Source organism: Nothobranchius furzeri, chromosome 11, assembly GCF_043380555.1.
Source record: "Nothobranchius furzeri strain GRZ-AD chromosome 11, NfurGRZ-RIMD1, whole genome shotgun sequence".
Taxonomy (NCBI): domain Eukaryota; kingdom Metazoa; phylum Chordata; class Actinopteri; order Cyprinodontiformes; family Nothobranchiidae; genus Nothobranchius; species Nothobranchius furzeri.
Genome location: NC_091751.1, coordinates 51,574,056 through 51,593,079, shown reverse-complemented (window position 1 = coordinate 51,593,079; position 19,024 = coordinate 51,574,056). Strand labels below are relative to the sequence as shown.

Genomic DNA, 19,024 nt, shown 5'->3' with positions numbered 1-19,024 from the left:
CCTTGTCTTACATTTGTTTATTAAAAAAAGACTTTGGTTTTATTTGGATAAATCTGCCCATACAAGACTGGTTGTATTTTTAAGATAATCTCCATGTTTTACAACATGAATCATATCATTTAGTTTATTTCTTTTTTTAGTTTTGGCCACTACGGATGTCAACAACATCAGTTGGGTGATTATGTTGATTTATGAGATTTTCCCAAAGCTCATAGCAAAATGGCACACTCGTCTGTTACCCGGGGCGTAAAAACAAACATTTGCAGAACATGATACTTTACTGTCTGTGTAAATACGTGTAGCTACTTGAGTGAGTGTAGTTGATTTTTTCATATACATGTCAGCTCTTGTGACAGTGTAACTTTCTGCAGCATAGCTGGGATGTAAGTAAATTAACCTGGAATGATATTTTATTTATAATACAAATCATTTCTGTTGCGAGATCAATGGAAAAAAATTGCTCAGTTAGAAAAAAAGAATTTTTTTTTCTGACAGTGTTTAGAAAGCATGCGGCTTTTGTTAAATTGTTAAAGAGCATTATTTTATTACAACAGGGAGATAAGTCTGGTGAGAAATAGCTGGATGGACCATTGTTGGTTTAGTTCTGCTTTAATTTTTGGGCTAACAGAGGTTAGCTTACTGTATTTGCTTGAGGTGACAGGATAGGCCCATGGCTAATTATTCCTTTTTCTGATTATAACAAGGTAGATCATTATTTTTTTAAATCATAGGTTTCTTTTTTTTTATTCCAGGACTGTAACCATGTCATTAAGGACTCCTTTTTTCCCTCTTACTTTTAAATGTATTCTAATGCATATTCTGAGTAATTCATTTGGGACCACTCTTTCTCAGCATTGCGGTTACGATTGCTTTAACTGCCATTCATTTAATTTGTTACACATTTATTGAGCCAGTCGTGTAAAGCATTTGCATTCTCAGACTCATAAAGAACTATAAACAATCCCCAGAGCTTTTGTGAGCTCTGAGGTAGCTGATCAGTGGGCTTGTATGTTCCAGTGCAAGGTTTCATAACACACACTCATTACATAACAGCAGGAGGAAAGGAGATGGGAAGAGAAGGCAGGAGAGTTGGGGGACACTACGTACGTCAGTATCCACTGGACAGGGAATCACTGGGGAAATCTCTCTTTTCACACATTGGAGTCAGAATCCGTGATTTTATCACACTAATATCACAGTTTTCACAGTTTTTACCTTTGCCTGCTAGATTTGGGTTCATATAGAATAGTGTGGTTTTTTTTTTACATATGAAGAATCATGATTGCAAGGTGTGATGTGATGAAAAATGTAGTTCTTTAGCACATTAGCGCCATTTAGGATTCATAATTGCACACAATTCACCAGCCAGTACTGCAGTTAAGCAGCTTCTCAAGCTTAGCTGTCAGGCAGATGACTTATGAATGTACACTATATGTACTGCTGATGAGAGATTTTCAGTCTGGTCAGATTTAAAAGGAAATATTCTGTTTAGAACTCAACACTAAAAAGTGCCACTAAGTGAGCAAATAGGTCACGTTTAAACACAACAAAGATAGTTCAGATTTCCTGCTTCTAGAAACATTCTTTCTGATCATAATGCTCCCTTTACTGCCTCTAACGGTTGTTAGTGGAAATGTCATGACCTGAAAAATAAAACTGTACATTGTCTTTAAAGCAGAGGGCCGCATAGTTACACCTCCCTAGGGGAAAAGGGTAATAACGGCATGATATGGAAGATACTACAGGCTGTGACCTCATTTTGATTCAGGATTTTTTCCCCCACTGTACTAAGAGAGGATGCTTAGTTTAGTGATTATGTGTATGTGTGCATGCCTCTGTGTTGTTGCCTCTGTCATAGATGACATGCTTAAAAGAAAGAAGTCATCACAATTTAATTGTCCATCAAACCATTAACTGTCCACTTCATTCTCTGTCTTGGAAAATTGGAACGTGCACAAGAAAAACAGAAGTTTTCCTGGCCCCTTCTTTTGAATGTTGGAGGGGGGTTAGAGTATCATCCTGTTTGTGTTATTTAAGCTGAGCTCAGATCAGCGCCTCACAGTAGAGAGCAGCATGAGGAGTGCTGAGTGTCACTCAGCTGTTCCTTAAGGGATTAGAAGCCTTCCTCATTAGTTTTCATTTAACCCTCTGGAGGCAGGCGTTGCAGATTTGCAGCGTTAAAACCTACCTACCAGGTTCCTCCACATACGTAATTCATGAGCATTTTTAAACTCAGAAGTACCCCTGAAGGACATAGTTGTTCGTCCTTTTATCAAAACTTATTTTGAGCCTGAGAGGGTTAAAAAATGAAAGGAATCAGAAACTTGATCATTAAGAACTACAGGTGAAATTCAAACAATTTGAATTGGGTGCTAAAGCCAATTTATTTTAGTAATTTCACTTAGACTCAGAGACCATCTAGAGGCTGATGCAGGAACCCTTTGCAGATGTTTTGCATTAGTTAGCTGATTAGAGTGTGAAACATTAAGCCTAGAATAGGGCTATTCTATTCCGGACCTGGAGGGCCGGTATCCAGCACGTTTTGGTTTTAACCATGCTTAAACACACCTTTCAATCAGCAGGTGATTAACAGGCTTCTGCAGAGCCTGATGAGCTGTTACACAAGTGATTCAACCACTGTATCTAGTGTGTTGGACCAGAGAAACCGCTAAAACGTGCTGGATACCAGCCCTCCAGGCCCTGAATTAAATAGCCCTGGCCTTGAATATTGAACCTTTTCAAAAATATTTTTACTGTCGGAGATTTTGAATCACAATTAGGGCTGGGCAGTTTATCTATTTTTAAAATATCAATATAATTTCAAAGAAGAAATGTGATGATTTTATTTTGATATAATTAAACAAGCCACCAGCATAATGGCTAGCGCTAGCCACTAGTGCTAACTGCTAGCTTGCTCCGGCTCGAAGCGGTCATTACATGTATTCTCACGCGTCTGCTCGGTCAGGAAACCTCAGGGTCAATGATGTGCTCTAAACTTTGGCCTTGGGCTTCGTGGGTTTTAATAATTTGGGGACATTCGTTCGTGTTTCAGCAAGCCTTTTCACTGGGGCTGCCAACCAAAGTTTTGTTTATCTTGTTTGTGTAGAGAGACAGGCCGTCAAACCCCACCCACACGTAATCAGAAAACCGCTACGGAGAGCAATGAGGCCCAAATGGCAGGAGTGTAATACTGGTAGTGGATGCAAATACATCACAAATTTAATGTAACCTGATAGATTTCTTTCACTGGACAAGAAATAATTACTGGTATTACCGTGAGTGATAGGGTATGAGCCACCTCTAGATGGAATTTTAGTTATTTTACATTAATTATAAATATATAATAAATAAAAGTGCCTGTGGCACATTTAAACACACCTCTGGTATCTGGTCCATATTGCCTACCCTAAACATTATTATAACAATAAAGGCATGAGATATCTGGCTTTGCACGTAACAAGTCAAACTCATATTAGTTTCACCTTTTATGTTTAGTTACTGAAATAAATACTTTTGTACCATTTTCTGATTTTTCACGTTTCACCTGTAATAAATCTTTTTCATGCAAACTGTTCTTAAAAGTATAGCTTATAATACCCCTTGATATAAAATTTCATTTTAAGAAACCTGACACTTTAAAGCAATGTTGACCAGACACATAAGTTTACATGGTTTAGAATATACTAGTTTACTAGTTGCTTTGTTTACACTGTCAAAATGAACATAGAAAGTATTACTGCTTCTTCTGTTTTTTGTCTTTTTTTTTCGCTCATCCTTTACCTACTGCCTCATTTTCTTTGGCCTTTATTTACCTATTAAGTACCGTTAGATGTGCTATTGCTGCTACTGAGATCAAATTTTCCCAGACGAACCTTCCCAATAGATTAATAGAGTTAATCTAAGTCTGAGTGTTTACCATCGAGTTAGGGGGGTTACCACCACAAATGGCACCGACAAGCTTTCAGCCACAGCAGCAGCTGCCTCAGAACGCACCCCATTTGGACTCAATGCCCCTCACTATTCTCAGGACATTGTCAGCGTTATCCTGGATGTAGGATTTGCTATTTTGACACAATGTTTGGCTATGCATTGCCAGCAGATCCTCATTTTAGGTTTAGGCCTACCAGGTCTATGTGGAATCTTTCCATGCACGTCTGATCAATCAATCAATCAATCAACTTTATTTATATAGCACTTAATCCTACAATTCCATTTTTTGGTTCTTTTTAAAACACAGGAAAGGTTTTTATTTACCTGCTAGCGTGTCATTTGCGGCTGCAAACATCGTCAGAGCTGTCGCTGATGGTAGCGTCACTTCCTGCTCCGTTTATCCACGGGCAGCAGCGGGCAGAGGACGTTGTCGCCCTCTGCTGCCCGGAACGGAGAAGGAAGTGACGCTACCATCAGCGTCAGCTCTGACGATGTTTGCAGCTGCAAATGACACGCTAGCAGGTAAATAAAAACCTTTCCTGTGTTTTAAAAAGAACCAAATAATGGAATTAGAAACTGAACACAGCAAGAACACACCAAAGATGTTTAATCCTACAATGCATGTAACTCAAAGTGCTTAACAAATTAAAAAGGCCCCGCATACCCACATTCCCTCCCATCCCCAGAATTTTAAAAACAGGCTGACAATAAAAGCCCCTTCACTACACTCATCCTCCAGTGTGCACACACACACACACACACACACACACACACACACACACACACACACACACACACACACGCTCCCTTCCCCCATGGAAAAAACACGATTGACTGAGATCAGATGAGCCAGACTAGCTAAGATAAGGATAAGGAAATGCCATCGGGGAGCCATCCGCCCCGACAACAGCAGATCCACAGCAGCAGCCGAGGCACCGACACAGGGTGCCCAGGGCAGGGAGGGTGGAGACCCCCCACCTCCACCCAGGCACACCTGGAAAGCACCCAGGCCACCACAGCCGACCACCGCCCCCGGGACAGAGGGCACCCACAGAGGAAACACTGGAAAAAGGTTAAATGAAGGTTAAAATATAAAATCAAAAGAGCTAAAATGAGAATTGTAATATAAAAAGTTATATAGATATTAAAATAATGTTGATCATAATAAATGATCCAACTCATTTGACAGGTTAACTCACCAAAGTGTTCAAATGATACGGCTGACAAAGTCAATCATTGACATCCAACCTAGGCTGCTCTGACACCTCATGTATCAATAGACAACCTTATGTTTGATAATGATGTTCGTTATTACATGATGTTCACATCTGGCTGAACTGCACAGATGTCTGATTACAGAACATTATTTTTGTTTAGATCAGGTGGGCCTTTCCTCCAAGTCACATCACTCTTTGTCACACTCAGCGTATTTACAGGTACAAGCGCATCTGACTCGAGCTATGTCAATAATCAAGGTGCAGGAGAGCTAGCCTTATTCCCTGGGGTAAACCCAACATACTCAGTATGTGTTTAATATTTGTGCAATACCGGATTGACACAGTATGTCTGTGTTCCTTACAGTATCCTGCATAGTGGTGGAACCCAACTTTTTCATTTTTATTCGTGGTTTTTAGTGGTTGAAGGTTACAATACTAGCTTACTCCCTATGTATTTATACACCTTTGTTATTATTTTTCTTCAAATTATTCTCTTAAGTGTCGGTGCTGCTGTAACAAGTGAATTCCCCCACGGTGGGACCAATGAATTCTATTCTATTCTATTCTATTCTATTCTAATCTGTTCTATTCTATTCTAACATAAAGGCAGAAAGTGTAGGGGCTAAGAAGAAGCCCACCCTGGCCCTGCAGCAACTCCAGCAAAGAAGTGTCCAACCTCTCAAAGACGTACGTTCCAGAGCCAATGCAATGTGCTCAATGAGTCCTATGTGGGTGGGGTCCATCTCCCCCCACCATACTGCCTACCAAATTCTAGTGTCCCTGTTGGCATGTGTTTGGTGTTTGGGGATGGGTGCTGGAGTGTGTGCTGGCTCACTCCCAGCGGCTGCTTGGTGGGGTCTGGCGCCTCCCTGTTCAGATCCTATTGAGGGGCCCTAGGGTCTTGAGTTTCTAGATTCAAATCCCAGTTTGCTTGGGTGTCGGCTACAGGGGTCTGTGGTATTGTTGTCTGTGGGATTGTCACCCCAGGGCGGGAGTCTGGTAACCCTTCAGGGCCAGCTCTGGAACTATGTGTTTTTACACTCGTGAATGTTATTTTAAACAGATCTTTGTTGCGCTGTTCACACAGGACCAATTTGCCACAGGAGACTATCACAGGCAAGATACTGTACCTCTGACAACAAAGCTTGTAAGATAGTTAGGGCACTGAAAGTCCTCCACCACGATAAGGTGGTGGAGGGGAAAGCAAATCTAGTTGTCAAAATATTAAAACACAAGCTTTGCATTTTTCCAAACATGCAGCTTGCATTGTAGCCCAGCATATTAATGAACTCAATCCAAAGTAAAAACTCACTACATACATCTGTAAACTCATTTGATAAAAGGAACGTTTCACTTATTTCCCAAGCAAATGTGCTTCATCTTCTTATCACGTTATTACAAAGCACAGCTTGTTACGCTTCGTACTTCGGCACATTGTCACTCCCTGAGGGGGAGACAGTCCTCTCTAACAGCATTGACCTGCTTGTTTGAGAACATTTGTGAATTATTAGAGGGAGTTTGTAAGATAAAATGTCTTCTGACTGAGGATCACTAATTAAAAAAAGACGATCATTCTGATTGGTTTGAAATCATATTTTTATTAGTATAGTGTAAGTTAGCAGGTGCTTGTCTTTCAAAAGTGCAGAGAGGTAAAATGTAATTCAAGAAACAATGTGGAGCACTTAAGCTGGGGGCACAGAGTGGCCTGTCACCCACGATAACCTTTGCCACCTTCTAGCTAGGTTTGTGAACAACTGCCTGGCAGAAGTCCTGTCACAGCTTGTCACTTTGAATCTAAGTAATCACCTAAAATCAACCACGGGAACATTCAAGATAGAGCAATGATGGGGCAACAAAAGGGAATGCCCCCACTGAGAGAGCATTGACAAAATTGCATGCACACATTTGTGTGCGTGTTTTGAATTAATTAGCCCATATTTCTTCTACAACACTTTTTTATTTTGTAGTGTGCCTTTTTCCATCTCATTTATTTTATTTCTCTCCAACGACATTGCACCTGTTTTAATCTATAAGTCTGTGTAAAATAGATGTTGAATAGCTCAATTAGAGCTAAAAAGCATCAAGGTTATTTAGCACATGCCAAAAACACACCAGTTAAAAAAAAGAAACAAGTGCATGTCTGTGTCCGTTCATGCTCTGTTGTGACTTATGTGGGTCACTGATGCCCTACAGTGTGACATGTCAAGTCCTGAAGTGGAGGTGTGCTCATGTCAGACTGGATTCAGCATGGCTCTGATTAACGAGGAGTGTGCTCTTATTATTGCTGAGAGAAAACAGAAGAAAGAAGTGTTGAGTGTTTAAACAAAAAGATGGATGAAGCAGTTTTGGGTGCTACTTACTAAAGAGAAGAAACAAGAGTCTGCAGTGAGGCATTTGGCAGCCAATTTAGCTGTATAATGCTAATAACTGCAGCACATTGTACCAATATTACACAACCAAGAGTTGTTTGGTCAATTTGAGTCTGATTATGTTTACAAAATTACACGGAGAAGTAGCTGTTAAACACATGCATGCTCATTTGTCATTTATACACTAATGACCCACTGTGCAAACTGGCCTTAGATGTGTTTGTTGTGGCAGATTTTGTTTAGAATGTGGCCAAAATGCAGTAATATTCAAATAGGAGGCTTGTACCTATTTATGTCGCCACCTGGATTTAAAGTGAAATCCAATAGAAGAAAAACAACAGTAGAACTCGGGGCTGTGCTTGATAGTGACAGTAAGAGCATTTCCACGCACACGATGCGAATAAGACTCAAAACTCAAACTCTGGAGCAATGGAAAAAGGTCATATGTTCTGATAAGTCCAGATGGACCCCGTTTGAGAGTGATGGGTGCATCAGGGTAAGAAAAGAGGCAGATGAAGTGATGCACCCATCATGCCTAGTAGGGGTTGCATGACTACATTTTTTTTAAAGTTGACAGTCAAGTAATGAAACTAGTCGACTCTGACTAATCATTGAGGACGTCATACACCTGAAGCGGCTAAAACTGGCGATGGGTGACCAAGCGTTTTTTTTTTCGACGCACGGGGGGGGGGGGGGGTTGGTTTGCTGGAGTTTTTTTACAATTAAAATTGCGCCCACAATTTCAAAGTTAAACACATCTCTTTTAACAACAATAGTTTCTGCATCTTTACTGTTCCCCTGCTTCAACCCTCTCCCCCTCCCCCTGCGCCGCGGCCGCAAACTCACTGATGTGCCTGCAGCCTCTCAGAGTTCCTGCTGCTCTAAACATTAAAATAATTATTTCATTTTCTGTTCCTCACTTCTGATTACCTTCAATGGTGTCTGTTTGTTGCAACCACCAGGTACAAAAACTAACTTGTTTTTATTTGACTATTTTTCTGTCCTGTCTGTTTATTATTTTCCTGCATCTCCTCTCAATCCTAAAGAAAAACTGCTACCTGCCTTCATATATATTCACCTCATGAGTTACCGTTGAACTGCAGTTCTAAAAGATCTACCGACCGCAAAAACAGCAGAGTGCGCGCTGCGTGCCGGCCGCACCAGTGAGGTGCGTCACCGGAGAACAAAACAGGTGATGTGCTCCGCTCCACAGCAGCGAAACGCATCAGGCACAAATAAAAGACAGAAAACACAAAAGGAAATGAGCCGACATGAACGATCGTGTGTAAAATTTGTTTTTAGGTGGCGACAACTAATTTGATAATGTTACTGTGGCCGTGCTCAGGACGCAGATGTCTGGAGCGCGTCAACAATCAGAGCTTTGCATGTGCAAGCTGGTTAAGGTTAGGATGGGGTGAGGGGAATGTTAAATTGCAAGAGGGTAAAGGTCACAATTCGGTCAAATGTCCGTTTTACCGTGGGCGTCAGATGCCGACGCTCTGGCACTGTGTGTCGCCTCCTAACGCACAGGGACTCGTCACCTGCTGTCTTTTCTGAGGACTGCATCTTGTCGGTCATTATAACGTGACAGCGACTAGTCTATGAATGGCATAAAAAGTCACTACAGAGCAGTGAAGTCGACTAGTTGATACAACCCCTACCACACAACTACGGGACTTTAATCTTTATTCAAAGCTAAAGGTGGCCCAACAAAATATATGAGTGAGTGACTCAAGAGTGTATATTACTGACGATATATTAAAATAGTATTTTCATTTTCATTTTTTTATTTTTAAAGGTTGTACATTTGAATTTTTAAAACTATCATCAAGTTAAGAAATTAAACACAGTTATGTTATAACCCCCCCCCCCCCCCCCATTAATAACCAGGTTAATTTGTCAAATGAAGTGTGTGCTTGTGTGTGTGTGTGTGTGTGTGTGTGTGTGTGTGTGTGTGTGTGTGTGTGCGCGTGTGTGTGTGTGTTTGCGTGCGAGCGAGCATGTGTTTGCCTGTTTTATAACACCAGGGGTGCACAGACGTAGAAATAAGAGCCCAGTGTGGAAAGGAAACCGTCATTTTACAGCCTGGAGCAAAGGAAGGAAGGAAACTATCTTTAGTTACCAACACACACATACACACACTGTAATCCTGTTCCTTTACGCTGTAGGTGTAGGAATAGACTGCCTTCTGCGCATGAACACACCCACCTTGCTGGCCCTGACTATTTTTAACTTCTCATCTCATGTATTCCCCATAGATTATGGGATGACTGACCACTATGACTAACATCATTGCTGCTCAAAATATTTCTAGCATAGGTGGCCTCTGGTTCACACTTTTAGAACACTGTCTCTTAAAAATTCCCATTCCCGTGCCGCAGGGTCATGGAGAGATCCTGCTGTTCACTGGGCCTCTCTCTGCGAACAGGATGCTCACGTGGGATTCCCACCTTTCTCTCCATTTCCTCTCCAGTGCATTCCCACGACCAGACTGAAATGTGTCTCCCTCCAGCCAGCCCATCAAGTTTTTGTACGCTCCGTTCAGGAGCGGATTACAACAAAACCAGCTGCAATTAAGCTGTTTGCAGTGACTTTTTTTCTAGTCCATCAACATTTTTGGGGACGGGTGTGCAATTCCATGGATGCACACATGGAGATGGTAATTACTGCCACTATAATGGTGTCTGAGTGTGTGGGCATGAGGAGGTGTGTGTGTATGTATGTGTGTGTGTGTGTTTGTACATATGCTTGTGTGGGAGAGAGAGCATGCTCCAACAAAAGACCTAAAAATAGTAAGAATCTGCCCATGTGACATATTGAGGCTCCAAGCTTGTGAATAATTTGCCTAATGCAACACATTCCCTCTTGCTAAGATCTGTCATGCAAATGTGCCCCTGCTGGTAACCTATGGCAGCCAGTGAGGGAGGAGGAGGGGAGTGTGTTCCATTAGCCCGGCTGGTGTGTTTGTGAGAATGTGCATGTATTTGGATGGCATTTCATAGAACAGAGACCTTTTGGCATGAAACAATTAGATTTTAAAGTTTAGTGAATACAAACTAAGAAGACTTCAAAAGCAAATGCAATTTTTCTTAATCAAAGCAAAGTTCCATATACCAAGTACCGGTAAGTCATTTGAAGATGGCACATGTTATCTCTAAAGTTCACATCTTCCTGTTATTTTTCTTTATTTATTCTGTTTTTAATAAAAGCAAATATGACCCACGTCCTATAGTCTGAGCTCACAAACCAGGATGAAAAGCAGCCTTTCCCAGCCTGCACCGCTGCCTCTGTGTACACACACATCTCTTTAAAAACACAAAAGCTCAGCCTTTTAATTGTTTTTCTTCCAGAGTGGCTGGTGGTAATAAAGTCGCTTTAAAGAGAGATAAAAACCTTTGGTTTCATTTGCTCTCTGCACACTTCACTTGTTTCAGAAGAGCAATTAAATGAGTAGAAGTCAACTGAAAGGAAGGGAACAGAGATTTTGTCAAAACCATATAGGTTCTTTGTTTTTATTATGCAGATATTGAGATGAATTTAACTAACACACATTTCTTTTCACATTCTGATATTTCATTCATTGTCATTTATATTTACTGCTAGATTATGATCGATTCTGCTGCCATATTTGTGCTGAGTGCCAAAGTTACAAAATTACAGAAGAAAGATCAGCTTTACGCTGCTGTGCACTAGCAGTCTTAACTGCGGTATGCTGACATTGTGACTTTATTAGGAAATTAAAGTATACTCAAAGGGATTTTGTAACTTCTAAAAAAAATTTTGTCCAACAAATCTACATGTGTTTGGGGATTTGGAGAAGGCATTTAGTCACATCCCTTGGGGGCCTTGTGGGGGGTACTCTGGGAGTACGGGGTACCAGGTCCCTTGATACGGGCTGTTAGGTCCCTGTATGACGGGTGTCAGAGCTTGGTCAGCATTGTCGGGTAGTAAGTCAGGCTAGTTTCTGGTGAGTAGTTGGACTCCGCCAAGGCTGCCTTTTATCACAGATTCTGTTCTTTATGGACATGATGTCTACGTGCAGCCGAGATGTTTAAGGGCTCCGTTTTGTTGGCTTGAGGACCAGATCTCTGCTTTTTGCCGATGATGTGATCTCAGGGTCTTGTTCATATGACAGGGAAAGATGGATCGCGAGATCGATAGGCAGATTGGTGCTGTGTCTGCCGGTCATTGTGGTGAAGGGAGAGCTGAGCTGGAAGGTGAAACTCTCGATTTAGTGGTCGATCTACGTTCCAACCCTCACCTATGGTCACAAGCTTTGGGTAGTGACCAAAAGAACAAGATCGTGAATACAAGTGGCCAAAATTCATTTTCTCTGCAGGGTGACTGGGCTGTCCCTTAGAGATAGAGTAAGAAGCTCGGTCATCCAGGAGGGACTCGGAGTAGAGTTGAGAGCAGCCAGTTGAGGTGGCTTGGGCATCTGCTTAGGATGCCTCCTGGACGCCTCCCTGGTGAGTTTTTCCAGGTACATCCAACAGGGAGGAGGCCTAAAGGAAGACCCAGGACACATTGGAGGGACTATGTTCCTCAGCTGGTCAGGGAACGCCTTGGGATTACCCTGGAGGAGCTGGCCCAAGTGACTGGGGAGAGGGTCTGGGTTTCTCTGCTTAGGCTGCTGCCCCCGCAACCTGACCCTGGATAAGTAGATGATAGTGGATGGATAGATGGAAGGACTGCATACCATCAGTAGTTTAATATATTATTATGTAATTAAGGATATTTTTAGGGCTGAAGATGTTACATAACACATGAATGTATGATTTACTGACAGCTAATGAGATGGCTGTGTAGACTTTGCACAGTTGAGACACTTGTGCTGTTAAGTATGTCCTCTTTTTGGTGTTGAAGCATGTAAAGCTTCAACGTCGTATGAAGAATTCCTCCAAAGAGCTGAAAGTCATTCTGTTAAAATGTAGAAGGACTTGTTGGGGCTATGTCTGACCAGAATGTCTATAAACCTTATTTGGTCTGGTTTGTTCCACAATACTGTGCAGCATTAATCTTACATTAGTCATGTGAAAGCCCTGAATTATTTAAACCTATGCAAGTTCACACTTTCTCTCCCTTCCCCACTAACCCTCACATACCCCTGTATACTTTAGTGAAATGATGTATGACGGAGATGATGCAAGAGAGAGATGGATCCATTTACTGCAAAATCGCAAAAGGAAAATTATTTCCTAACCGCCTGTCGCTTGCACAGCAATACGTCTAAAGCATGCCATGAATGAGAAAACAATGAGGTTAAACATGCTGCAGGCTTAAGTCCTTTAGATAGCATAGAGAAACTGAAAGGCAAGCAGGCGGACTGATAAAGGGGTGAAGAAGATAGTGAAGAGGGGAGGAGGACAGTGCATGCCAGCCCGGGGAAGTTTTTTGCGGAGGTGGAGGTAGACAGAAAGCAGTTGGATATTTAGACAGGATGATAACACAGCCTGGCTGACAGAATGCCTGATAAGCAACTTGACTGTCAGGTTTGGCGGGGTGGTAGTGAAGTGAGTGAACCAGGCAAAATTCAGACGGACAGATGGGTAAAACTGTAAAAAGGAAAACTCATAAATCGTAAGAGCACAAATTTGAAGGCACCTGTAATTGAAGATGAGATTCCAGTGATGCAGGCTGTCCTGAACTGAATGAAAATCTGGATAATTCTATTCAATTCGCAAAAGTAGGACATCAGAGTCATTTTTGCTGAATGCAAATAATCTTTATGCTTTTCTCCTCTTTTGATGGTCTTACCGTTGGGACTTGACTTTAAAGTGCCGCTCTCTTCCTTTTTGGGGAACTTTCATAATTCTGTTGTTAAAGGGACGTGTCGCAATATTCCCCAAGAGTTAGATAAGTGGGAGAAAAGTCATTCTCCTAATTTGGCAGTATTCTGTTAGCTTTAGCTTAGCATAAACAATGTAAGTGAATGGTAACAGCTAGCATTTTGTGTGAAAAAGCCACAAAAATGACTCAACAGTAATCCTATTTTTTACATTATAGTCCTCTGGTGTGACATGCTGCTCACAAACCAGTTATTGATTTATTTTCACCACGGGTGTTGTTGGAGGCATTCCCAGGGCAGCAAGGTGTTGTCTTCTTTTTGGAATTTCATGAAACACCATGTTCCTATATGTTTTCGCTACCCTTTTCTATGCAAGAAAGAACCATTTCATAGCATTATTGTGTAACATACCCAAACAATGGTAGTAAAAAATCAGTGCAACCCATGGATTTGTGTTTACAAAAGTAGATGAGTTCCTTGTGCATCGCAGCGGTGGCTTACAGCTTCATTTGCAGTCGATACGATTTTTGAGGTCACCAAGAAAAATTAGGATCATTATCGAGTAATTTTCATGACTTTTTCCAACTAGATGCTAGCTGTTACCATTCACTTACATTGTTTTATGCTAAGCTAAAGCTAAGAGAATACTGCCAGAATAGGAGAATGGCTTGACTGGTTACAAAATGCTTCTCCCCCACTTATCTAATTCAGAGGAATATGACAACAGACTAAAATTAAATTAGGGGTGGAAAATCTTTTTAAATGTTTTAACTGAAACATGTTGAAGTAATTTTGTGCAAAATCTAGACATCTACATTGAGATAAGTAAGTCACCAATTGTTTAGAAACATATAACAGATATCTAAGCCAAGACTTTGTGTTCCACATCTTGTTATCGAGTGCAGACAGATCTTCAGATTGGTTTAGTCATTCTGTTTCAGTCACCTTATTGATGGCTTGAATCCAGCTAGCAAAACTGAGTTTTTGCAATTGGTCAGTTCTGCTCAATAAACAACAACTATGATCTTCCAGTTCTGCAGAACCTCTATCTTGCATCTGTGTTTGCAAATGTTTACGATAAAACAACCCATGTTTTTCTGTTCCAGGTAAACCCCAAACTATCGAGAGCTCAGAAAGGGTGCAGCTGTCTGGGACTTACAATGTTCGGAAAGGGAAGCTCCAGCTGCCAGTTAACCGCTGGACCAGACGGCAGGTCATCCTCTGCGGCACCTGCCTCATCGTCTCCTCTGTCAAGGAGAGCCAGATCGGGAAGATGCACATCTTGCCTCTGATTGGAGGAAAAGTATGTAAAATATGCTGACGCATGATAAGCACCAACACAACTTTGTTTTCCCTAGAAATGATCTTATACTCTGGATCATTTTACCAGTATAATGACCTGATGAGTCAGCATTTGATTCCCGTAGAAAGATCTGAAAGCATGTCATCTTAAGTAACTCTTTGTCCTTTTGTGTTTGATGTTGAATGTTTTGTTTGCCTTAGCTCAAGCCAGGTCTTAGAAATTCAGAATGTGTTGTCTGGGATGTTTTTTTTCCCTTTCTAATCCAAAGTCATGACACCCTTTAATGTTCCGTGTAATTGATCTCTATAAAACCTAACCATCCTAATGCCTGCATCTTATTGTTTTGACCTTTATCTGTTTACTGCTCTGTGAGCAAAGGAAGCTCCAAAGTGTTTGTGGGAAAAGAGTTATCTACTCGTATGGCTGACACAAAGGACACTCCGTGCTCTACCACACCCAGTTTCTAAACATTTCACACACACGTGACTCTGCATGTGTTTTTTATAGAGTGAATGTGTGTGTGAGCGTGCGTGCGTGTGTGTGTGTGTGTGTGTGTAAATGTGTGCTGATGTCCTTTTTTAGCTCCCTAACTGATCAGTTATTCATTCACAGAGGGCATGGATGCCGGTGTGTGACTTAGAATTTCTTCCTGCTGGTCGTGTCACACACGTGTTTATCATGTAATCGTGTCTTCATAACTGTACTGGTGATTGACTTCTGTCCCTCCTGCTGGCAGTTAAAGTCAGCTTTTTCCTCACTGCTTTTCTTACATGTGCTTATTTTTTTATTCTCAAGGTATGGAGTTTTCATTTATATTCTGCATGTGGACCGAGATGTCAGGGTCTCAAACTTCGACATCACTCTTGCCTTTGCCTTGCTGCAGGTGGAGGAGGTGAAGAAGCACAATCACTGTTTGGCCTTCAGCTCAGCGGGGCCCCAAAGTCAAACCTACTACGTCAGCTTTGACAGCTTCACCGAGCACCTGCGCTGGCACAGACATGCTGCCAAGGTATCATGTGTGTGTGTGTGTGTGAGAGAGTGAGAGTGAAAGGAAAGCCTTTCGAAGAACTTGATCAGAGTTCAGTTCACATAGATTAAAATAGAATGAATCAAGTTTTTAAAATAGCTGCAAGCTGATGCAAAGTAAATGTGAAATTGTGTGAAAAGTTTCACTTTCAACACATTTTTAATCGCGGTGTAATAAATTTGTCCTTGAAAATCTCTGAAGTTGCAGCAGCAGTTCACTCAAAAAATAACTCCTTTTAAGGTCACCGTTTTGAGTCACACTCAGTTCATATTCTTCAGATAAAAATCAGCCTTGTTTGGTGCAAAGGTCACAGAAAATGTTGAAATCACCCATAAATGTTGTCATTTGTGGACAAAACTAAAGATGTTTTTGATTATTTTTCTTTAAAATTTGCATTTGCTTCTCAGTTATTTCACACACATTAAAATATGTCTGCTTTATGACCGTATATGTATATACTATACTACACATAGGTTTAACCTGAAGAAGCGAGAGCACACCTACAGAATTTATGTGCTTTTTTTAATCATTAAAGCTACAATAAGTAATAGTTTTACAGTTAAATGATCACAAAACAGTCTAACGTCTCAAACATGTTTGAAGGAAGATTACGTTCAAACAAATTTCCTTCTCAGCTGGCTGGAGGTTATCACACAGTCATGAATCTGTAGACGCCCCATTGGGTGCTGGAGAGCGTAACATCATCGCCTCCTTATTGAGTGGGTTCATCACTCTTCAAACCCAACTGGGGTCATCGCAGGTTGAGACAAATGTCTGTTTTTGCGCAGCCTGCGGTTGCAACAACCAGCGTACTATTGAAAACAGATCACGTAGAATTACAAATGACTTTTCTAGCCTAGATGTTGGGATTTTATATTTGAATGAATTTTATTTTATTATATTTATATTTTAAGTATCGTGCCTTTTTACATGTCTGATTTAGTTAAAAGATATAATAAAATGTGTATTTATTTATTTATTTTGGGTTAACACCTTCCTCAGTAGAAACACACTGGGGAAAAATCCAAGATGGCGGCCCGCTTCTACGCCAGTTTCAAAAGGCAGCATATATGATGTAGTTATTGTTTAAAATCTGTCCTGTCCCCAAAGCCAATCATACTTTAGCCTGCAAGGTTGCCAAGCCTGTGCCAGCGTTTGTGATTTGACATTGGCTGGCAAAGAGCAGCACCAATGTGGACAAAATGAAAAGCCAGTAACAGGAGCGGCAAACTTAAAGCAAACAAAGGTAAAAAAAAAAAAAAAAAAACAAGTAGCTAGAGGCTAAAGAGCTAACAATGCTAACAGTGAAATAGAAAAATATAGTCAGCTCTAAAATTATCTCTTGCTACTATTTTTCAACAACAACTTAATATGTCAGTTAAATGTATTTATCTACTCGTCTACTTAATGTGTATAACGCGTCTTCACTCGTTATGCAGAATCTTCTGGCCCTGATCCATAATAACCACCATAAAACTCACAAATGGAAAGGACGAGTTTCTGAGACTGGACTCATTTGTTATGATACACGGGCTGCAGTACCCAAATTTGACCAGAGGGTGTCATTCTTGCTTCATCCACTTTTACCTGTGGTCTGATCTTCAGTTCAAAAGAAACAAATGACTAAATTTAAAAACACCAAAATCACAGCAATGTTCGAGGCGAGCTTGGATTTAACACTGACCAAGCAAATGTTATGTGTTTGTTTGTGATCACAACATCCACAAAATCATGTTATAATCAGGGGTTTTATTCAGCAGCCTGATCGGTAAAATGTGTTAATAGAAGAGGAACTACTTTTAAACAAATAGCTACATGTCCCAAATTTGCTGGCAAGGGCAGCAGTCCAACATATGAAAGAGGTATTAAACAATGTCAAAATTGGGCACTAAGTTGAATCAACATGCACCTCCAACCAGCTAGGATATATTATATTGGTCTGATTTGGCCTGAATGAAGGAAAAAAATCAAACAAATTATTTTATTCATATTCTTTTTTGTCCCAAACTGCCACTTAAAGGATTAGATCCCTATCAGCAATCCTTAAAAGTGGTCAAAAGGCAATTTGTCTCAGTTTGATGCTAAAACTGTTCTTTTATTGCTGTATAAATTGAGTGTGTCCTGATGCTCCCACAAACATAAACACCACTCACGTCTCTCATTTGAGCTCAAGTAGGACATTGCCAGAAAACCTCTTTTCTAAATATTAACCGGGACACGCCTGTCACCGTCACCCAGAGGGCCACTCAGAATAGAAGCCTGGGTAGAAGCAGCACGTGCTGCAACGATGACTGCTGAGCCTCGAGCTAACTTCGCTCAGAAAGGCTCAAGTTCACACATTTCCTCCTTTAAAACATGCAATTCACAAATTATCACAGCCTGAGTTTACATGGATTACACAATGTTCAAATGCAGTTTTCTTTCTCTCAACTTGTTGCACAATAAAACCTTAAAACGATTGTGTGGTTGAGGTAATTCAGTTTACATTTTACTACTAGATGGTGTCCCAGAGGATCCACTCAGTGGATCTGTCCTGTTGCAGTCTGGAGCATCTTCCACCCAACCTCTTCTACAGCCACGACCTCACTCACCTCAACCTTAAACACAACTTCCTGCCTGCAGACCAGGGCCTCCAGCAGCTACAAAGGTATGATTCAACCACATGAAATGCACCCAAGACTAAACTTCAAAAGGCCAATTTAAGAAGAAGAACTTGTCCATGTGTTGGATTTTTTTTATGTGAATAGTCCTGTAATACTAAATTCACTTTTTTCTTTATATTCATGTTTTAGCTTTTGCGCTTAATCTCTTGCTTGCTTTTGGCCTCCAAACTACACAAAGATATCACTTTAGGCTTTTTGTTAAGAAGCACTAGTAATTAAAATTGCGCTCACATTTTCTAAGTTAAAACATCTCTTTTAACAACAGTAGTTTCTGCATCTTTACTGTTCCTGCTTCAGCCCTCTTCTCCTCCCCCTGTGCAGCGGCCGCAAACTCACCGATGCGCCTGCAGCCTCTCAGAGTTTCTGCTGATCTAAACATTGAAAGAATAATTTCATTTTCTGATTACCTTCAGTGGTGTCTGTTTGTTGCAACCACCAGGTACAAAAACAAACCTGTTTTGATTTGACTATTTTTCTGTCCTGTCTCTGTTTATTATCTTGCTGCATCTCCTCTCATTCCTAAAGAAAAACTGCTACCTGGCTTCATATTTTTCACCGTACGAGTTACCTTTGAACAGCAGTTCAAAAAGATCTAACGACCACAAATATAGCGGAGTGCGCGCCGACCGCACCGGTGCGGTCAAGTCACCGGAGTACGAAACAGGTGATGCGCTCCGCAGCAGCAAAACGCATCAGGCACAAATAAAAGACAGAACAGAACAGAAAA

At 41.0% G+C, this 19,024-nt stretch overlaps 1 protein-coding gene across 1 annotated transcript in view; it reads left to right on the top strand.

Annotated features, from left to right (window-relative positions):
* The window catches only part of phlpp1 (PH domain and leucine rich repeat protein phosphatase 1), a 67,192-nt gene that overhangs the window by 32,980 nt on the left and 15,188 nt on the right, over positions 1 to 19,024 (top strand). Inside the window, exons 2-4 of the mRNA XM_015956803.3 lie at positions 14,411 to 14,607; positions 15,491 to 15,616; positions 18,133 to 18,281. Coding sequence (XP_015812289.3) covers positions 14,411 to 14,607; positions 15,491 to 15,616; positions 18,133 to 18,281 — 472 coding nt within the window. The remainder of the gene's footprint in view (positions 1 to 14,410; positions 14,608 to 15,490; positions 15,617 to 18,132; positions 18,282 to 19,024) is intronic.